This window comes from Sorex fumeus, unplaced genomic scaffold (genome assembly GCF_029834395.1).
Source record: "Sorex fumeus unplaced genomic scaffold, SorFum_2.1 ptg000034l, whole genome shotgun sequence".
Lineage (NCBI taxonomy): Eukaryota > Metazoa > Chordata > Mammalia > Eulipotyphla > Soricidae > Sorex > Sorex fumeus.
Genome location: NW_026606091.1, coordinates 31,871,444 through 31,893,120, shown reverse-complemented (window position 1 = coordinate 31,893,120; position 21,677 = coordinate 31,871,444). Strand labels below are relative to the sequence as shown.

Sequence of the window (21,677 nt, the reverse complement as noted above, 5' to 3'; positions counted from 1 at the left end):
CGGGTAGGGCATTCGCCTTACAAGCGGCCAACATGGCCGACCCGAGTTCGATTCCTCCGCCCCTCTCGGAGAGCCCGGCAAGCTACCGAGAGTATTCGATATGCCAGACACAGTAACAACAAAATCTCCAATGGAGACGTTACTGGGCCCGCTCGAGCAAATCGACAATCAACGGGAGGGCCTTTACCTTTACCTTTACCTGTCACTGGACACTTGGGCTATTTCCATATCTTAGCAATTGCAAGAACACTGCAGTTAACAGCAGGACGCACACACGCAACTCTTTGAATTAGCATTTTCTTTTCTGTTCTTTAAATAGATACCTAGGAGTGAAGCTGCCAGATCATACAGTAGTACTATTTTTAATCTTTTTTTTTAAGAAAAAAAAAAAGACTGGGGTGGGGGAATCCCAAGCAATGCCCAGGAGGCCGTACCTAGTAATTCTCTATTCACTGGTCATTCATTTGCTGCTAGGGTTCAAGGATGCAGTGTTGTCCAGTGTTCAGTGTTTAAGCTCACCACAGCCACCCCAATTATACACCTCTGGTGTTTGGGAGCCTGCAGCTCTACACATGGCAATGTGGGGGAGCAATGTGGTATCAGCCCCTCCATCCCAATACTATCTTCTTAATTTTTGGATGAATCTCCATATTTTTTACATAGGAAGCTGGACCAATGTACATGTCCACCAACACTAAGTGCAGGTCGCTTTTGGTCTGCATTTCTAGCAATACCTGTGGCTTCTGACCTTTTTGATACAAGCCCTTCACACTACTCTGAGCTGCCCGGTCTGGTTTTCATTTCCTTGATCCTCAGTGGTGAAGATTTTTTCCCATGCCTCTTGGCCATCTACATGTCATCTTTGGATAAGCGTCTGTCTAGCTCTTCTCCCCACTTTTTTTTTTAATGGGGTTTGTTTTTCTGTTGTCAGTTTTATGTTCTTTATATATCCTGGTCATTAGCACTTTGTCAGATGTATGGTGAATATTTTTTCCTATTCAGTCAAATGTCCTTTTATTTTAGGCAGAGTTTCTTTTGCAGTGTAGAACCTTTTTAAGATGATTGAGATGCCATTTTCTTAATTTTGCTTTTGTTTTTACTTGCCAGTGGCATTAAAGCACTGAGCATGTTACTGAAGTCGATATCATGGAGTGTTTTGTCAATGCTTCCTTGAAAGTATTTTGTGGATTCTAAGTCTTTAAACCACTGCATAGGTTGAGCACGGAGTGAGATAATGGACCAATTTCATTTCTTTGTGAGAGGCCATTCAGTTTTCCCAGCACCATTTGTTGAAGAGGTTTTCCTTTCTCCATTTTATACGCTTGGCTCCCTTGTTATAAACGAACTGTACATGTAGCTGACGATCTATTTCCAGCATCTTAATTCTGTTCCATTTGTCTGGGTGTCTGCTTTTATGCCAACACCATAGAGATGTGATCACAACAGCTTTATAGTATCGAGCCAGGGAACATAATGCCTCCCAACTTTTTTCTCAGGATGACAATGGCTATTCAGAGGGTTTTGTGGTTCCATACAAATTTCAGTATTATTTATGTCCTTTGAATGCCATTGGAATTTTGATGATCATTACATTGAGTCTCTATGATACCTTAGATATTCTGGTCACTTTAACAATGTTAATCCCCCTAATTAATGAACAAGGAATACTTTTTCATTTCCCTGTGTCTTCTACTTAATAGTGATACCATTTTTAACATACAAGTTTTTTTTACCTCCTCTGTAAGCTGATTCCTTAGAAACTTAAATGTTTGTAATGCATTTGCAAATGAGATTTTAAAATTTTCTCTTTTAGTTCATTGTGTGCATACAAAAATGCAACCAACATTTTAGGATTTTTTTTTAAGCGGGGCCATGGGACAACCCGGCATTGCTCAGGGTTTACTCCTGGCTCTGCAATCAGAGAGCACTCCTGGTGGGCCCAGGGACCACATGAAGTGCCAGAGATTGAACCTGTCTCAGGTAAGCGCAAGGCAAGTGCCTTCCCGGCTATATTATTGCTCCAGGCTCCTATCTAAGAACTCTTAACACTAATTTGTACATCACAACAATGTAGAAAGATTTATTTTTTTCAAATATGAGAAGGAAGTAATCTACCCCCTACTCGGGCAAATAGTTTGTCTATCTCACTAGAATCTAACTATCTTAATTATCTGTGTGGTGGCAAGTTTCTTTTTTGTTTTGGGGCTACATCTGGTGGTGCTCAGGGGTCACTCCTGGCTCTTCACTCAGGAATTTCTCCTGGCAGTGCTCAGAGGACCATGTTGGATGTCGGTGATCAAACGAAGGTCAGCCACATGCAAGGCAAGTGCTCTACCTGCTGTATTATCACTCTGGCTCCTGTTCTGGCAATTTTCAAGATTTTTTTTTTGTCTTTGGTTTTCAGAAGTTTAATTATGATTTGTTGGATATGATTTCTTCAGAATTCTCTTAGCTTCATGAATCTGTTGGTTTATGGCTTTGGCAAATTTAAAAGTTCACAGCATTTGTATCTTCAAATATTCTTTCAGTCCCATCGATTCACGTCTGAGGTTCTCTCACTACAGTATTAGATAATTTTTCTTTTCTCCACAAGAACTTCCTAAAACTCTGCTCATTATCTTTCCTCCTGGGCCTGCTCAGGCTCTGTGAGCTATTTTTCCCATTTGTTTGCAAGTTCACTGACATGGTCATTTAGGGACACAGGCTCTTTGCTTCATCGTGTTCATTCTGTTTTTCTAGCAAGTCAGCACATTTTGTTTGTTTTGGGGGCCACAATTGAATCCAAAATAGTTCAGGAGCTACTTCTGGCTCTGTGTCCAGGAGTGGCCCCTGGCAAAACTCTGGGGACCATATGCGATACTTAACCCATATTCTCTCCAAGTTTAAACTCTGCATTTTCTCCAGTCTATTAAAATTTTAATAACCGACCATAACAACACTGAATATATCCCATCATAAAAGCATTTTAGGGCTTCTTTGTAAGAAACATTAAGAAAATGTAAAAAATTATTAATGCTTTTGTATTTAATTAAAAATTAATATAACAATGTTGTAGTATTAAAAAATTAGCACAGTAACATCCTTTTAACTGTTTCTAAATATCATAGGATATGGTAAAGAATGCGAAGGCTCAATTTTACACAGAATGGAATTTCTGAAGCTGCTTTGGAGAGATAAGCTCCAAAAGAATTTGCTTTAGGGAAACATAAGAGGGAACAAGTTGGCAAATGGTCCCAAGGAGATGTTCTCCTGGCTGAAGACTCTATGACTTCTCAGAGTGGAGGCAGGCAGAGTCCCCCGCTCCCCTCGGGGCTGGCCCAGCAGTGGCCACACCTGGCCTCCTTCTGGACCTGGAAACAGCCTGGTTTCAGTGCTCCTAGAGCGTGGGGCCACGTGTGTGGCCTAGTGACACTTCCCCCAAACTACAAAGTCCTAGCAGCCCAGTAGGAGCACAGCAAAGCTGACGGGAGGGTTGCGTGGGATCCCGCCAAGCTCCATGAACTAAAACAGTAACACAGAAACCTCAACTGGCACCAACCAGCCCGGGAAATCCCCAGACAATGACTCTGGTAACAGCACTGTGGGATATAACCATCATCCATCATCACAAACTGAATTCTACTGATTTGTTTTCTGATAATTCCACTTGCCATTTTGTTGTAACAAGAGTAAGAAGTAAATTTGTTTGTGCCTATTAAGGGGACAGACTGGGTAGAGTGGGTGGAAAACTGGAGATGGGGCGGTGGGATTGGTATTGGAACATGAGTGCCTGAAATAAGTATACGGTGAACAACTCTGTACGTCATGGTGTTTAAGTAAAAATTTAAAACCAAATGGAAGAAGATGATACTGATATCTTTATCAGGGGTTTGCAAACTTTCTGCAGAGGGTCCCAAAAGTTATGTCAGAATAATTGAAGAGCATTTTATAATAACTTATGAGAGCTATTAAAATTAATTTTACAAGGATTACCAATAAGCAGGGAAAATATAAAACAGAGGGGTTTCATTTATCTGCTGTCCACAAAGTCCTCAGTTTCCACAGCAACTTAATGCTGCAGTTATTGTCAAAAGCTACCACAAATAATAAATTAACAAAGGAAATGTCCCTGTGTCCCACTAAAACATGTTTATAAGAACATGCAATGGGTCCAATCTAAAACATCAGTCGTAGTTTGGTGATCTGAGCTCCTTACAATATCATCGAATGTAGTTAGAAAGGAAATTTGAGAATAACTAGATTAACAAGTACTTTCGCTGAACAAATAAAGAAACCACATCCCTAAATGATCAAATAATTTCCCTTACTACACCTGGTGTGTGAGTGGCAGTACCCAAACTAACACAGGGCTGCCTTTAAACTGCCAGCTGGTATTCTGATGCATGGATATATGCTGCTGCTGTATATTTTCTTTTGGGGAGAGAGCTCCCAAGCAAAGCTTAGGGTTCTCGGAGCCATTTCTAGAGATAACTGGCCTGAATCTGTAGGCCTGGTGGAGCAATGCTGCTTGGTCCCAGTAATTCTGGGGGTTAACAGGGCTGCCCCAAATGTGCTCATGGATCACCAGGGTCACATCCAGGGGAGCTGAGGGGCACGTGTGGGGCCAGGGGTCAAACCTGGGACCCGCCACATGCAAGGCAGCTCTAGCACTCTGTGCTACAATCCTGGCCTCTGCCATCATGAATGAGGACTGAAGCACAGTGACATGTATATGCAAATTTGTTAGGTTTCACCTAAAACTTACTAAATTAATTCTAAGGAAAATTTTCTGAAACAAAACAATACAAAACAAAACTACAAGTTATTTTGACACACGTCTAGAAAAATATGACTTAAAAACCCACTACATGTGCTTAAAAAGGAGATCATCAACATGCAGAGATCATCAACATGCATTTCCAACAGGAAGTGGAAATATCCTGAGAGTAATCTTCAGGCGTCCCAGAAAAGTGGACTGGACAGTAATGCAGCACTTGTCTCCACCACGTAAACTTACATTGAGAAGAAACTGAAAGCATTTCCTTCCTGCTCTATTTTTGACATTTATTTTTGACATTAAACAACAAACATCTATGACATTTGACAATAAACATCTATTTTTGACATTTCCTATCCTAAGTCCATCCAAATACCTGCTGTTGGACATCGGCATGGCCACTTGCCTCTGCACTGGAACTTCTTTATGTGCATCATTCCCAATGCTTGCATGTAATGGGTAAGGGGGCATCTCAGCGTTGCTCTTCGGTCCAAGAGAGTTTCCTTTGTCTCTTAACGGTGTCGGATTAGGTTTTCTGCTGATGGAAAAGCCTGAAGAAAACCCTGGTTGTCTGAGCGTTGCTTTTGGCTTTCCTATGAAATCAGACAGATTGATGGGCTCAATGAGTACCCCAGCTGCATTCCATTGTCATGCCCCTGTTCAGATATTTTCTGAGCCTCTCTACTCTCAGAATAGTTTGTAAGAATACCAGGAGGCTGCCCTGGGAGTAGGGAACAAGGATGGGGGGCAACGAGGGGGCGGGGAGGCAGAAATCAGAGGGAAACAATAGAAAACATGTTAAGTGTCAGCAAGTCTGAGGCCAAGGACTTAGCAGCCAACTAGGACAACCTCACGGGGACAGCACCCCCAGCCTCCTCCTCCTCTCCATCAACTAGACTGTCCCCTTTATTTGAAGTCTGGACTCAAGTCTCCTCTTTCACCCTGGAGTCCTTCTCTGCCATTCTCACCATGAGACTGCTCTCTTCTCTACACTTGTCATTGGGACACTGAGGCCTGTACTCTGTTGTATTAGAATTGAGCGATTTCTGGAGAATTTAGGTTTTAGGACCATATAAAGCCTCTGTTCAGCAAACACAGGCCGAGTAGTCTAGAGCACTGCTGTATACTATGAAGGTCCTTTCTTTCTGAAAATAAAGGATTTATACCAGAAGACATGATTCGCTAAATAAGCCTTCAAAGGTTAGCTTTTTTTTTTTTTTTGGGTCATACCCAGCAATGCTCAGGGGTTACTCCTGGCTCCGCACTCAGGAATTACTCCTGGCAGTGCTTGGGGGACCATATGGGATGCCAGGGATTGAACCCGGGTCGGCCACACGCAAGGCAAAAGCCCAACCCACTGTACTATTGCTGTGGCCCCAAGGTTAGCACTCTTGGTTTGTCCCAAATTATCGATGGCGATTCCCCCAGTCCCTCCCCAAAAATTTATTACAGGATAATAATAAGTTTGCCATAAGTTTAATTAAAATCTATCTTAAGTTATTTCACCCTCTAATTCACTTCTTATCAGTTCACTTAATTTCAGGTGGAAACACGAAGTTTGGGGATTTCTCCCTTGACATATGAATATAAACAAACTTTGGTGTGTATCATGAATACAAGCAATGTTTCTATTAATTCCATATGACAAATGCATTTTTAAAGATGACTTAAGATTTTTACCTTATGACAAGGCCTTACCTTCTAGAAAAAATGGCATGGTTTTCTTAACTCTCATCTGACAATTAACTTGCCGCCCAGTTTTCCTCTTAGAACTCCTCTGCCGAGCCACAAGCTGAGCGATTCTGGCCGTTTCTGTGCAGGCCACAGCATAGCAGATGATCTATTCATGAGAAACGAGGTGGGGGTGGGGCGCGGTGGAGAAATACAGCTCGGGTTTATGGGTGGCTCAAGGTCAGCTTTTAAAACTACATCTGAGTGAATTCATATGTCCCAAATGAAGCAATCAAGATGCAAGTATTCATGTCTCTCAATGTTGCCGGAGCAAAATTTTTATTTCCATGAGAGAGAGAAACAAAAACATATCCAGCACGCTGAATATCTTTTCTTTCCTCAAACTGAAAAATTCCCATTTATTTCTATATAGGTATTTGTTGAATGTCTATAAAATGCTTGGCAGGAGATTAAGAATGAGCAAAAAGGAACATGTGAACCGAATATAGCTTTCATATTATATCTGTAAAATCGTTTACTCTCATTTTAACATGGAAAAACAGGCAAGTGAAGCAATCATCCTACAACACACAGCTAGGAGATCTCTCTGAATCCAAAGGATACACTCCTAACCGCTTTGTCCCGTTACCTTCGAGAGATTGCTAATTCCTAGCTCACCCCTGCACAGATGCAGCTGGGTGAGTGGTGGTGAATCAGTCTGCCTCCCGAGATGGGTGCTGAGATCTGGGGATCAAAGACACCCAGCAGAGCAGAGGATTCCAGGGGGCTGCCTCACTGGGTGGGAAAGGGCAGGCAGGTCTAGGGTCCTCTGCACCCACTTAAAACACAAGCGCCTGGCCTTTCGGCTTTAAAACACACATGAAAAGAGACTCGAGACAGGTTACTGGGTGAGACGTTCTAAATGCCCATCGAGCGTTTCAGACTTGGATTCTAAACTGAAATAAAGAACAGGACAGCAGTAAGGCTTTCCACTACACACCAAAACATGTTCCTACTCCTCGGTAGTTCTACTCCTAGAAATATATTACAAGAATATAATTCAAAATTTAAAAAAATATATAGGGGGCCATTTAAATAGTCAAGACCCAGAAAACCCTAAAAATGTTCACACTAAGAAAATTATATTATTATTTGTTGAGATACTTGCTATTTTGCAAGTCATGGTCCTCCCGTTGTTCATCGATTTGCTCGAGCGGGCCCAGTAATGTCTCCATCGTGAAACTTGTTGTTACTGTGTTAGGCATATTGAATACATCACGGGTAGCTTGCCAGGCTCTGCCGTGCGGGCAAAATACTCCTGGCAGCTTGCTTGGCTCTCCGAGAGAGGCGGAGGAATCGAACCCAGCTTGGCCAGGCCGGCTGTGTGCAAGGCAAACGCCCTACCACTGTGCTATTGCTCTTTCACTCAACACATAATTTCTTTCTTTCTTTATTTTTAAAAAATTTTATTTTTATAAAGTTGTTCACAATCTTTCAACACAAATCCCATCATCATTACACCTTCCTACCACCATTATTTTGAATTTTACCACCACCACCCAAGCATGCCCCAAAGGCAGATGATAAATAATTTATTTTATATTGCTTGTTATAAATAATTTGCTAAAAACGATCCAAAATTTTTTCTTTAGAGGAAAGTGTCAACACATAATTTATTAAGAATCAAATATATTAGGGATAGAAAACAGGTGATTCCTCAAAAAAATTCTGAAGGGTGAGGATATGCCGAGATTAAGTAAGAAACAGGTGCTATTAAACAGGTGCAGGAAACTGGACATTACTCCAAGTGCCAAGAAGACAGAGGCCTTAAATCTGGAAGATTCAGGGACACTGAAACAAGTTTCGTTATGAATATGCTAATCCATGCATTCGCCTTAGAATTATCACTACAGAGCTGGTGAACCTCTCCTTTAATCATTCCTCTGATCCTGGTCCTTCCTCCTCCTCTTCCGAAATACTACTAACTCTGCTTCTCCATCTCCAATATACATACAAAGAGACGACAATTATAGATTTTGGTGAGGAATACTCTAGACATACTCCATATATATACATATGTACAAATTTTTTTGTTGTTTTTTCTTTTGGGTGTGTTGTTTCTATCTTCATACTGTACAAAAGGCAAATACCAAGAACTGAGACAGCAGCTGAATCACAAGGTATGTGCAAAAATCAAGTTTCACCAAGAAAAAAAACCCACCAAAACAAAAAATACAAACAAATCCCCCCCACACCCTGCTATCACCAATCATCCATGGCATACATAATTTCTGAGAAACTGAGAGATTTAAAGTTGGGGAATGATAATTACCACACTGGTGTGGAGTGAAGAACTTGAGAAAGAAGTGGCTCGTAAGCGGGGGACGAGAAGATAGACCCCCTGTGGCATTAAAAAATCCCGAATGAGTAAATGGGAGTCGAACTCATCAGAATAGATATTGGTCAAATCATTCAATGAGAACTTAAAAATCCAGGCGATCTGGTGGTCAGAAAGTCATTTCTGATCTGGGCAAAAAGGGCTGTTGCAAAGGGTAGGTGGGTTCTGGCCATGGGGCCTTAACTGAGGCTGGGAGTGGGGATGGGGGTAGACTGCATGCATCACGTAAGGGACGCCTGGGGTTCATCCCTGGCACTGCAAACACTAAATGAAAGCAAACAAGAAGGAGCCTCTCCAACACTTATTTTTGTTTGGACATAGAAACCGGGTAAAGTTTAACCTGATGTGGTGTTTTTGTTTTTTGTTTTTCACTATTATTATTGGGCTGGAGCGATAGCACAGCGGGTAGGGCGTTTGCCTTGCATGCGGCCAACTCAGGTTCGATTCCTCCGTCCCTCTCGGAGAGCCTGGCAAGCTACCAAGAGTATCCCACCCGCACGTCAGAGCCTGGCAAGCTACCCGTGGCGTATTCGATATGCCAAAAACAGTAACAAGTCTCACAATGGAGATGTCACTGGTGCCCGCTCAAGCAAATCAATGAACAACGGGATGACAGTGCAGTGCTACTGTGGTTAAAATCTTATTTTTACAATGGAAAGAATTTGAGGGTAAATGAAAAGAACCACAAGGCACACTTTAGATGATATTCATCACAATTCAAGCAAGTACTTTTACCTTGACTTCTATCATAGTTACGCTGCTCAAAATACCATACGGGCAATTCAGAATCGGTTTGAATCTTTGTTTCTGGGTCACACCCGGCTGCTCAGGACAAGGCAAATGCCTTACCCCCTGAACCTTTTGTCTCTGGCCCTTGGTTCGATGGTTTTTTGTTTTGTTTTGTTTCTGCTTTTTGGGTCATACCGGCAATGCTCAGGGGTTATTCCTGAGGATGCTCGAGGAATCATATGGGATGTCAGGAAATGCCCCACCCGCTGTACCGTGGCTCCGGCCTGGTTCAGTATTTTTTTGACCTGCACAATTACCTTCTTACCTCTCCACATCTGCTCATCTCGATCCTGACAACTGCTGGTATGCTTCTCAGATAGGCTTCTAGGCTCGGGTAGCCTAACTGCTTGAAGGGGATCCAGTCACCAGTCAAGGATCTGTACTCTCCTTGGAGCCTGGGTAATGCTATCCCATTCTTGTGAGACTGCAGAACAGCTCGAAGCATCTTTGAAACTAGATCTGCTTCCAGCATCTTCGCCTGCAAGAAAACAGCAGGAGTTTCTTGTCATGTAAGCCATTAACTCTGGGCATTCAAACAGATGTTTAGGCTGCATTCCTGATAGTAATTCCACTAGCTTGTGACTGACTTTAAAAACTTGCAGGAAAGTAACTTCTGTGGCAGAGGGGGGGAAAAAGCACGATGTACTATAAGAAGTCAGCAAAGCACAAAACTGAGTGGGGGGTGGAGGGTAAGGGGGAGAGAGAAGTTCTGAGGGAGGGAATGTTTCCCAGAGAGCGGTAGGTGTGGATGAGGGTCTGAGGATGAGGAGAGGAATCAGCTCCAAAGAACAGGAACAGAATGTTCACAAGGCAGCGAAGGTGAAAAGAACTACCTACGTGGCTGGCTGGAAATTCCAGGCAGTTAGACGAATATTTGGTGACTGAACAGAGGCTTTTAAAAAAATGGGGATGGGATAGGTTAGAAGAAGGTGTGTTTGTGCTAATGTGTTTGTTCTTTTGTTGGGGCCCACAACCAGTGGTGCTCTGCACTTACTCCTGGCTCTATATCCAGGGATCACTCCTGGTGGGGCTCAGAGAACCATATGGGGTGCCCTGGACCAAACGGGGTTGGCTGCATGCACGGCAAGTGCCCTACCCTTTGTCCTATTGCTCCAGCACTGTGTGTGTGCACTTTTGCCAAAAACAATGTGTGAGGGCTTGCAGATATTTGAAACATAAAAGTAAGTAATCAACAGAGGAAGAGCAACAAGTTGTTAGAATTCTAGGAAATGCGGGAGATCTAAAAACAAGGCACTGGGAATAACCAAATGACAACCAAAAACCAACGTGAGAGGCCAGCAGGAAGTGGAGTCACAGGAGCAAACTGGGTGATGAGGAGGTTCCCACACTGCCAGCTGAGATGGAGGGTAGCAGTTCTCACTCCCACGGGGTGGCGTGGAGGCAGGTTGCAAGAGGGTAAGAGGGACTTCCTTTGGAGCAGGGAAGGGAGGATGCCTGGAGGGCAGCTTCCTCCTGTACGAAGCACTAGATTTAGTCACAAGCATAGACAGGTCAAGGTGAAGTGGAGTGGGATGAAGGGGGGGAGAGTTGTGGGGGGAAGAAAAGAGAAATGACGATCAAAGTTCGGTACCTTGGAGATTCCTGAACACAGAGGTTCAGAATTTTCAAGATCCACCATTTACATGCCTTTTTTTTTCTTTTTGGGTCACACCCGGCAATTCTCCAGGGTTACTCCTGGCTCTGCGCTCAGGAATCACCCCTGGCAGTGCTCAGGGGACCATATGGGATGCTGGGAATTGAACCCGGGCCGGCCGCGTGCAAGGCAAAAGCCCTACCTGCTGTGCTATTGCTCCAGGCCATGTGCATTTTAAAAATGTTAAGAAAAATTGAGATATTTAGAGGCCAGAGCAACCGTCTAGTAGGTAGGGCGCCCCCTTGCATGTGACTGACCCAGGCTCAATCCCCGGCACCCTATAATGGCCCGTGGCCCCTGCCAGTAGCACAGAGCCAGAAGAAAGCACTGCAGAGTGCAGCCTCAAAACCAACCAAACAAATCTACACTCTTTTCTTTCTCTGGTGAAAAGAGGAATCGCTTATAACACTTTTCATTTCCATGCTTTCACATATTTTGGGAGGTGTTGCCATACCCACTGGCTCTCAGGGGCCCCCTGAGGTGCTCCGGGGACCACGTGTCCTATCTCTCAGCCACAGCCCAGGATGGCATCTTTTCCCATGGCTAAGCACTCTACTGTGCACTGAGGCCACAGATTGGGGCTTCGGGGTAGGGTTCAAGTATGTTCAGCAACTAACCCATCACTGGCACTTTTATTTTAAATGTTGGTTTGTCTGGGCCACACCCAGTGGTGCTCAGGGGCCCTGCCTTGTCCTTGTGCTTGGAAGCAATGCCTGGCAGTGCTCAGGGGACCATATGTGGTCCTGGGGGTTCACAGCCTCATGCAAGTGACAGTGCCTTCCCCTCTGGACTGTCCCTCCCACCCCTCACACTTGGACATTTTATTTATTTTTTGCTTTTTTGGGTCACACCCAGCAAAGCACAGGGGGTTACTCCTAGCTCATGCACTCAGGAATTATTCCTGGAGGTGCTCGGGAGACCATATGGGATGCTGGGACTTGAACCCGGGTCGACCGTGTGCAAGGCAAACGCCCTACCTGCTGTGCTATCGCTCCAGCCCCACACTTGGACATTTTAAAGAGAAAGAAAATATCAGTTCCTCTGCCAATGCCCTTAAATGTAAATAAGGCATTTAAATAAAAGCAAGAGTTTGATGAAAAATAATTGAAGCACTTACCATTTACTTGCCTCTAAAAAATTTTAATGATTACCACCAACACCAAAGTTAATTAATGCTATTAACTGAAATGCAAAAACTACAGGAAAGTCCTATATTATGTTATAATCTGTTCTCTCTGTAGATACATACAGGCACATGTTTATGCATATAAAAACCTTCACTGGGGCCAGAGAGAGAGAACAGTGGCGAAGGCTGTTGCCTTACTCATGTCCAACTTGAGTTCGGTTACTGGGACCCTATAAAATCCCTGGAGTCGTGCCAGGAGTGACTCCTGAGAACAGAGCTGGGTGTGCTCCCAAAACAAACAACAACAACAACAACAACAACAAAGAACCTTCACTAAGGTGTAATTACAAATCACGACCACGATCATCCTGTTGGGGGAGCGGGAAATCTAAAAGAACAAATGTGCAATTATGGCTAGCGACCTCAAAACTTGTGGAATATTAAAATAAACATATAAATAAGGAGACGCAGGAGATGAACAATACTATCAACCAAACTGGATTCATTCACATTTATGAAATAGCCCAACAACAGCAGAGTATGCATATTTGCCCCCCAAGAATACTAACGACATCCACCAGGAAAGAACTTACTCCGGAAAAAAAAGAAAAAAAGAAACAATTTAGAATCTGGTGGTCCCCATATCTGAGGTTTCACTTCCAGTGGCCCAGTTACCCAGGGACATTTGTAGTCTGAAAATACTACGTACAAAAAGGTATTTTCAGAGAGACACCCCCCCCCCGTTTTCCCATAACTTAGCTATATTTTTATTATTATTGTTGCTATTAGCCCCTAAGTTTTATCATAAGAATGTGTCTATCGAAAAACAACGTATAGGGTGTGACACTGTTCACAGTGTTAAGCATCCTCTGGAGAATGGGGGGGGGGGGGCACAACATATCCTTCATAGATGAGCTCCACTGTAAAAAAATTATGTAAAGAGAATGGTATGATCAGAACAAAATCAACTCGAATGTCAGTAACAAAAATATGTGGACAATTCCCATGCGTTTAGAAATGGAGGTGGATCTGGGGCACTTGCGATTTCAGAAACTCAGGCTCGAGCACAATTCGCAAAGACAGTGGGTGAGCACGAAGCTGCTGACAATAGATGACAAGAGACTGCATCTGACTCCCACACTTCCTTCCTTTACTCTTTTCCTCCTTTCCTTGACTCTTTCTGAATGACAAGTGTAAAACGAGTCGCGCGTCTGCTTATCACATTGCTTGGCATTCAGTAGCGACAGACTAACATACACTTTCCTAGAAACATGATGGGTATGGGGAAAGGACCCAGGAATATGTTCATTAAAGGACTCAGAGGACAGCGAATGTAGGCACTGGTTATACAACAGACGAGTGAGCTGGCAATCGAGGTAAGAAAGCCACTGGCTCTCCTCCCAAGATTTCTCACTTAACCATCAGGCAAAAAAAAAAAAAATCAATCACTCGCTCACTGCTCTGGCATAGGGCTGTGGAGCAAAGATGCTTTGCCAGACTGCAGTCCCACAATGTCCCTGACCCCTGCCTGGTTGAGGAAAGCAGCCAATGACAGCGATCCAGTCTCTCCAAACTGCAGCTGAGCAAGGCAGGGAATGTGAGAGGCACCTGCACACCACCTCTTCTAAGCACTCAAGAGCACGGAAAGCCCAGGACCATCTTTCTCCAGGTCTCACAAAAGTTTTAGGATCAGAACCACAACACAGACTTAGATCTCTCGCTCCCAAATGAGGGCTCTAGTTCAGACCGCTGGTCCCAGTGAGCTGCCAAGAGTCTGTGCCTCAGGGAACACTTGACTGCAACCGTGGGTATGTTCAGCATCTACCCGCCTCCCCCATTCCTCCTCTCCCCCCCACCCCAGAGTCACAGGAACCGGGTATCTGCCACAAGCTGATTCAAAGGTGTGGCACCCAAATCCAAAAGCACTGCTGGTTACTATCAATGAACTGCTACCGATGCTGTTTTTCATTCCATCATCTGCTGTGTTCCCCCCCCCCACCCCCACCTATTTTTTTCTTCTGTCACACAATCCTGTGTTTTATAGTCTCTGGGTCTTGGCCGTTGATGGGATTACGTGGTGCCAGGGGGCCAGTTGGTGAGTGTGACCCCCGCCTACTGGAAGATGGAGGATCTGGGTGGAGGATGCTCAGCCCCAATCCGAGCAGGCTTGGAGATCTCAGCCCCGAGACCCGAATGTCTTTGTTCCTCTGCCGATACCTTCATGTGTGTGGAGAGTGGTCTCAGCATGGTGGTAGCTGGTTCTGGAGGTCTTCGGCTGCCGGAGCTCTGCTCGGGGAGGGGAGGGAAACTCAACCCGCCCCCCTCCAAGGGGCCCTGGCGAGGACAACCAGGCGTAGGTAGGGGCAGGAGATTCTGCGCTGTTCTCTTCCGGGAGCTGGGTTTTATAGTCTCTGGGTCTTGGCCATTGATGGGATTGCACAGCGCCGGGGCCAATTGGTGGGTGTGACCCCTCCTACTGGAAGATGGAGGATCTGGGTGGAGGCTATAAAACACTGAGACTATAAAACCGAGCTCCCGGCCGCGCGACATCTTATTATCTCATTCTTACTGGCAGGCTACCGAATGTAACCTGCCCACACGGCAGAGTATGGCAAACTCCCCGTGGCGTACCCATTATGCCAAATACCAGTAACAATGATGGGTCTCATTCTCCTAACCCTGAAAGAGCCTTGAATATGGCACTTTTTAAAATCTCAGGGCTAGGACGAAGGAGACATTACCGGGGCCTGCTCGAGGCAATTGACAAATAGGATGATTGAGACAATCCTGAATACTCTAAAACGCGAGTGAAGTACAAGAAGTGGGGTAAACTGTAGGGGCAAGTAGCGACACTTCAGGAAAGCAAGATTTAAATGGCCTCCAGCAAAGCTCATGCTCAAAGCGGTGTTTTGGCAAATAAGCCATTTTCTCTTTCATACACTTAAAAAACAGTCCCAAGGTGGTGTCACTCAAAACATGACTTCGACACACTTCTACAGATGGGGCTCCAGTCTAAAAGGAGGTGGACCTGGGGCATTATCTAGTCTGGGCGCTTCTGGAGATGGTAGGTGAGTGGGTCTGGCTGGCCTCTCTGCAGCTCCCTTTTCTCCACTACTTCCCACGCTACTCTTTGGCTCATGGCTGCGTTACTCATGTCATAAGTCTGAGTCCCTGAGAGGCTCCAAACTCCAAAGATTGGGGCAAATCACTGTTACCGTCTTTATTTAGCCTCTCCATGTTATCTCCTTAGGGCATATGCTTCTAGTAACTGACTGCTCTCCTTGAAGACACTATTTTAGCGAGAAAACATTCCTTAAAATCCAGACTGTTCCTTGAAGCTAAAATATGTAGTTTAGTAAAGTATGTATAATTCAGAACTCAAAATTATAATAATAATAATAATAATAATAATAAAACTCTGCTCTCTAAATATGCCCCCAAGGAATATTTTATATACTATAAAGTCCAGAATGTTGGTGCTGGAAAGAGGCATCATCTAGGTCTATCGCAAACTCTTGCTTTTAAGAGTCAATAAAACTGGGCCAGGGTCAGAGCGATAGTATAGCAAGTAGGGTATTTGCCTTAACTGTTTTTGTCCAGGAACCCCCCTACTGTCCCCTGAGCCCCACCAGGAGTGATCCCTGAGAGCAGAGCCAGAGGAGTAAACCCTGAGCACCGTTCAGTGTGGCTCCAAATAAAACCAAACAATTACATATACATATATATACACACATATATACATACACATGTGTATCATATGTATATATAATGGGCCTAAATGAGGGAGTTTCGGGGGGGAGGGGCTGGGTGACAACTCTTGATGCTCAAGAATTACTCCTGACTCTGCACTCATGAATTACACCTAGCAGTACTCAGGAGACCAAATGGGATGCCGGGGATCAAACCCAGGTCAGCCATGTGCAAGGTAAACACCCGACCCATTGTACTATCACTCAAGCCCGAGATGAGATTTCTGGTTAAGATCCTAACATAATGATTAATCCTGTAACAGCTTAACAAGTCATATTCCTTACTTTCTTCTCATTTGTAGTGTAATAGTTACCACCTGAATTACTTCTTCACCAACTTTTTTATTAAGTTGGGGAGAGGGTATTTTGGGTCACACCTGGCAGGTGATGATGGAGGACCACATGGGGTATCAGGGATCAAACTGGAGTTAGCTATCTGCAAGGCAAACACCTTAATCCCTGCATTTTCTCTCTAGCCCATACCTTCCTTTTCAAAGGAAAGATAATAATGCCTGTAGGTAATGGTATACTTCCTTAGGGCATATTTAGGGAGCAGTTTTTTCAGTTTTTTTTTAAATTGTAATTTCAAGTTCTAAATTATACATGCTTTACTAACTACACATTGTGAAGGTACTGGTCAAGTCTTTCCATACTTAGAGACGATGAAGAGGATTACATAGGAGTCTGCATCTCATTCCCTTACTCCTAGACTCAGGATCTGTGTTTCTAATTTTTGGGGCCACACCCTGCTGAGTCCTGGGAAAAGGTCACTCTTGGTTAGGAGACCACACAGTGCTGTGGCTCCTACTTCTACTACTAATTATCTGTGACAATGTGGACAAGCCACTCCTGATTCTTAACTGTCCTTGCAGTCCTTCAAGGTTGGAATATGACCCAAATGGCCTGTTGGAAACCCATTTTGCTTTCTCCCAACAAACTGTACAGTTAAGGTTTGGAGTTTGCTTTGGGTTCATTCCAAGTATCTCATGCAGATCGGAATCTCAGGTAGGAATATATATATATATATATATATATATATATACATGTATATATATATATATATGACCTTGGCTAAAAAAAAAAGTCAAACTCAATTCTTTTTAGTTTGTATTAAAAAAAAAACCTTAAAAACTTTTAGCCTGACAGGAAAATAATGAAAATAATGAAACTTTCAGAGCACGGAGGTGGAAATGGAGGACAGAGAAAGCTGGTTTTGAATAGAGAGAGAAAAGAAGAAACGAAACACATAACTATAAAGTAAGATTTCACCCCAACCACCAAGGTACTTTTACTTTTATCTGCCAACCCAGAAAAGTGCTCAAAGAGAATCTCAGTTTGGGAAACAGCTCTTGATCCAACACAACCTGGATTATACAGTGGTTTTTTTTTTTTTTATTTCCTTTGCGGCCACATACACCTCCATCTAGATTAGAATGCGCAGGGAATTTCAAGAGAAGTCCTTCAAGGGGTTTAACTCTTGATACAAAAATCCAATTGTTCCTTCAGCTCCGTTCAAGCAGGACATTTAAAAGAGCATTAGCAAGGATTACCTTTCACTTCTACGGGGACTGAGTGTGGAAGGCACAAACGGCTGCCTTACAGTCTCACCACTTAACTGGCACGGGGAGTCTGAGTGCCACCAAACGCCCTGGAATGCCCTGCACCCAGGCAGGAGTCAGTAGGTTATAGTCTAGCTGCTCCCAAGCGCAGTTCCCTCCATCCAGCCCAGCACTGCACTTAAGTGACTTAAGTGATGCTAACTGAAGGTCAGCTGGGGGAACAGCCAAAAGAAAAAAAAAAAAAGGCCACCACCAATGTGCCAACTGAAACTACAAGACAACTTAAAAAAGATGTGTCCCCCAGTCTGTAAGAAACTGAAAGTCAATCCCGAAAAATTAGGGGGCAGTGTGGTGGGAGGGAGTTGACAACTCCCAACTACTATTATTAGGAGCCAGAGAGTCACCGTAGGTGCCACTGCAAAACCGGGCAGAATGAGTTTCGTTTTGCTGTTAATCCCTTTCACACACAGAAAGCCAGGCTCCAAGAAAAGCGGTCAGTTGCTCAAGTCCACAGTACCGATTGGTCAGTGCCCGGAGAAGCCCAGAGTCCACTTCCTCCTTTCTGCAGGGCACACCACTGGTCCAGGAGTAGGGGGTACCGCGAGTGCACTCTCCTGTGCGGCTTTTCCACCTCCAGGATGTTGTGTTGTAAGGGTGTGTGTGTGTGTGTGTGTGTGTGTGTGTGTGTGTGTGTGTGTGTGTGTGTGTGGAGGAGGAAGAGAGGCTGGAAAGGTGGGAGTGGGGGGAGGGCACGGATCCCTCCGTGGGTGGGTGGGCGCTGTGTCTGGGGTTCTGTTGGGCGACTGTCAGAATCTTTCGGATTGCCGGGGTGGTTGGGGTTACTTTTTTTTTTTAACATTTCCTTTTCCTGTTCTGGGGCGCTGGTTTGCGAACGGTGCCCCGGCTAATTGATTCATGAAAATGTATTCTACCAACATACACACACACACACACACACACACACAAGCCTCCACCCGGCACGTGGATGAAAAGTTGTGCGCGGCTCCAGCCCCCTCCCCTTCATCTGACACTTGGACGCGGGGGTCCTCGAAGCGGGGAGGGCTCTGCGGGCCAAGTGATCCTGATAGAGGTTTGGGAGCAATTAATTCCCGCGGTGGGGGGTGGGGTGGGGGTGGCTCCTGGCCCGGCCCGAGTAGGTGGGTGGGTGGGGGGCGGGGGAGGAGGGGGCTCCCGCCGGCTCCGGGATGAAAAGGAACGGGCACAGTGCTGGCATTCTGCACGGCCGGGCCCCCCTACTCCCCACCGCCGTCCGGCCAGGCCTTCCAGCTCCGGACGTGTCCACTGCGGGGGGAGTCCGGACAGCCTGGAGCTGGGACGACGGTGGGCACGGGGGTCGGGGGGCGGCGGCCCGCCTGCCCTGGCCCGGGAGTCGCTACCCGCAGCGGCCCGCAGTCGCCCCGAGGGTCGCGGCGCTGCGGGCTCCGGCCCGTCCCGGCGAGGTTTAAAGCCCAACGCTCTGGAACTCCAACTCCCCGCTGTCGCCGCGCCCGGGAGGGAGGGGGCTGCAGCGGGGGCCGCGGTCCCCGGGCGTGGGGTCGGGGGGCCGCCCAATTCCCCGCCCGCCCCGCACCTGTCGCGCCCCCCGAGCCGCCGCCGCCGCCGCCGCCGCCGCTGCCGCCGCCGCCGCCGCCGCCGCCGCCGACGCCGCAGCGCCGCTCACCTCGCTCCGGGGGCCCCACGGCCCGTCCCCGCGCCGCCAGGCCCAGCCCCCGCCGCCGCTGCCGCCGCTGCCGCCGCCGCCCCTCCGCCGCCGCCGCCTCCGCGGCCGCCGCCGCCGCCCGCTTTCGGTTTCCCGGCCCGCGCCGCCGCGGCTCGGGAGTCAGCGCCGCCGCCCGCGCCCGCCCGCCCGCGCCGCCCCGCCCCGCCCCCGGGCGCCCCCGCCTCGGCGCTGCGCACGCGCCGCCCGCGCCCCGCACGCCGCGGCCGCGCGTGGGCCGGAAAACCGACGCCGCCCGGCGGTTTCTGCGCGTGCCCACGCAGGGCGGCGCGGGCGGCGCGAGTTCCCGGCGCGGCGCGGCGCGGGTGGGTCCCCGCGCTCCGCCCCGCCGCCGCCGCCGCCGCCGAGCCCCTCGCTCCGGGACCCCGCACGCCCCGCGCGGCCGCCGCGACCGGGACTCCCCTGCGGGTCCGCCCAGATCCAGCAGATTGGGGGCTTTGGGGGGGTTGGCTGGTTGGTTTGTTGTGCATGTGTCGTTGTGTTTGTCCCTCCTGGGCGCTGCTCCGGGCTTGCTCTGGCCCTGCGCTCCCGGGTCCCTCCCGGCGGAACTCGGGGCATCAGACGCGCGGTTCTGGGGATGGAATCTTGCGTGGGTCTTTTGGAAGGCAGGGCACCTCCTGGCGCGCGCGCGCACACACGCACACACACGCACACTCCGCTTCCGGCAGATCGGAAGTGTCACCCCTTAGATGTCACCCTCAAAAAAAAAGTCCCCAAAATCATGAAATGAAAAGTCACGCTCCTGCAAGCCCCGTCTTCCCCCACACCCCGCCCCCACTCCACACTGGCCAGTATTTTCTCGCCTTGGCAACCCGTCTAGCACCTTCTGTGATTTTCATTCTTTTCGTTGTCGGGCTGTCCTCAGAGCTCCGGGAGCACAGATTTTTTTTTTTTTTGGTCGTTGTTTTTAATTCCCTGATCTAGTGCAGAGCTGTATACAGATCGTAACGCGACACAGTTATTAGGTTATTAGTCTCATTCATTCATCTGGTGAGTTTATTAAACAGCTAACATCTAAATTTAATAAGCATGAAATTATTAAACATCTAGCGTTTCTTCTGCACCTTAATCTGCTTTCTGTTCATTCAACCCACAATGAACGCTTCTCTGCTTTCCTTCTCTCTGCACTTGTAAAGGCCTGGTGTTGATTCAGCCCACAGCTTTATTGAGCTATGATCGACATACTATGTAGTACCTGGTTGATACTTTTGTCATGGCTGTCAAATGATCACTGCCATAAAAACAATGAACATGGGGCAGAAGAAAGAGGACAGGGTTAAGGACTTGCACACAGTAGATCTACATTTGGTCCCTGCCACCATCTAGTCACCTAAACCCCACTATGAGTGATCCCTGAGCACAGAAATAAGCCCTGAGCACTACCAGGTGTGACCCAGATACCAATTAATAATCACGGTATCACGGTCCTCCCATTGTTCATCAATTTGCTCGAGCAGGCCCAGTAACATCTCCATCGTGAGACTTATTGTTACTGTGTTTGGCATATCCAGTACGTCAGGGGTAGCTTGCCAGGCTCTGCCGCGAGGGCGAGATACTCTCGGTAGCTTGCCGGGCTCTCCGAGAGGGGCGGAGGAATCGAACTCGGGTCGGCCATGTTAGTCACTTGCAAGGCAAACACCCTACCGCTGTGCTATTGCTCCAGCCCAACCAATTAATAATAACAATAATAATAAACATTTCCATCTCCAGTGAAAATATCCCCAAAACCCGTTGTAATCACCCTCACTTCTTGGTTCTGTCCTTGTCTCCACTACATATACTCTGTTTTTTGTTGTCTTGAATACTAAGTTTGCTTTCCCTAGAATTTGATTCAAATGAAACATGCAGTAATATGTCCTTTGGGGAGCGAGGGATGGTGTATGGTGTCTTTCACCCTGCATTGCCTTGAGACGATTCATTCCTGTTATATGTGACATAGTGCATTTTTTTTTTTTTTTGCTTTTTGGGTTACACCCGGCAAGGCACAGGGGTTACTCCTGGCTCTACACTCAGGAATTACTCCTGGCAGTGCTCAGGGGACCATATGGGATGCTGGGAATCGAACCCGGGTCGGCCGCGTGCAGGGCAAACGCCCTACCCGCTGTGCTCTCGCTCCAGCCCCCATAGTGCATTTTTAAAAATAATTGCTAAATAGTTGTGGCTGGAGAGAGAGCACAGTGGGTAGGGCGTTTGCCTTGCACACTGCCTACCCGGGTTCGATTCCCAGCATCCCATAT

The 21,677-nt window shown here is 46.6% G+C and overlaps 1 protein-coding gene across 1 annotated transcript in view; it reads right to left on the bottom strand.

Moving 5' to 3' along the window:
- Positions 1–19,489, bottom strand: part of TDRD7 (tudor domain containing 7) — a 61,116-nt gene extending 41,627 nt beyond the window's left edge. The window contains exons 1-4 of the mRNA XM_056117194.1: positions 19,384–19,489; positions 9,880–10,092; positions 6,455–6,596; positions 5,133–5,349 (exon numbers count right to left, since the gene is read on the bottom strand). Of these exons, the coding sequence (XP_055973169.1) occupies positions 5,133–5,349; positions 6,455–6,596; positions 9,880–10,086 (566 nt within the window). The 5' untranslated portion in view covers positions 10,087–10,092; positions 19,384–19,489. The remainder of the gene's footprint in view (positions 1–5,132; positions 5,350–6,454; positions 6,597–9,879; positions 10,093–19,383) is intronic.
- Between the last annotated feature and the right edge of the window lie 2,188 nt (positions 19,490–21,677).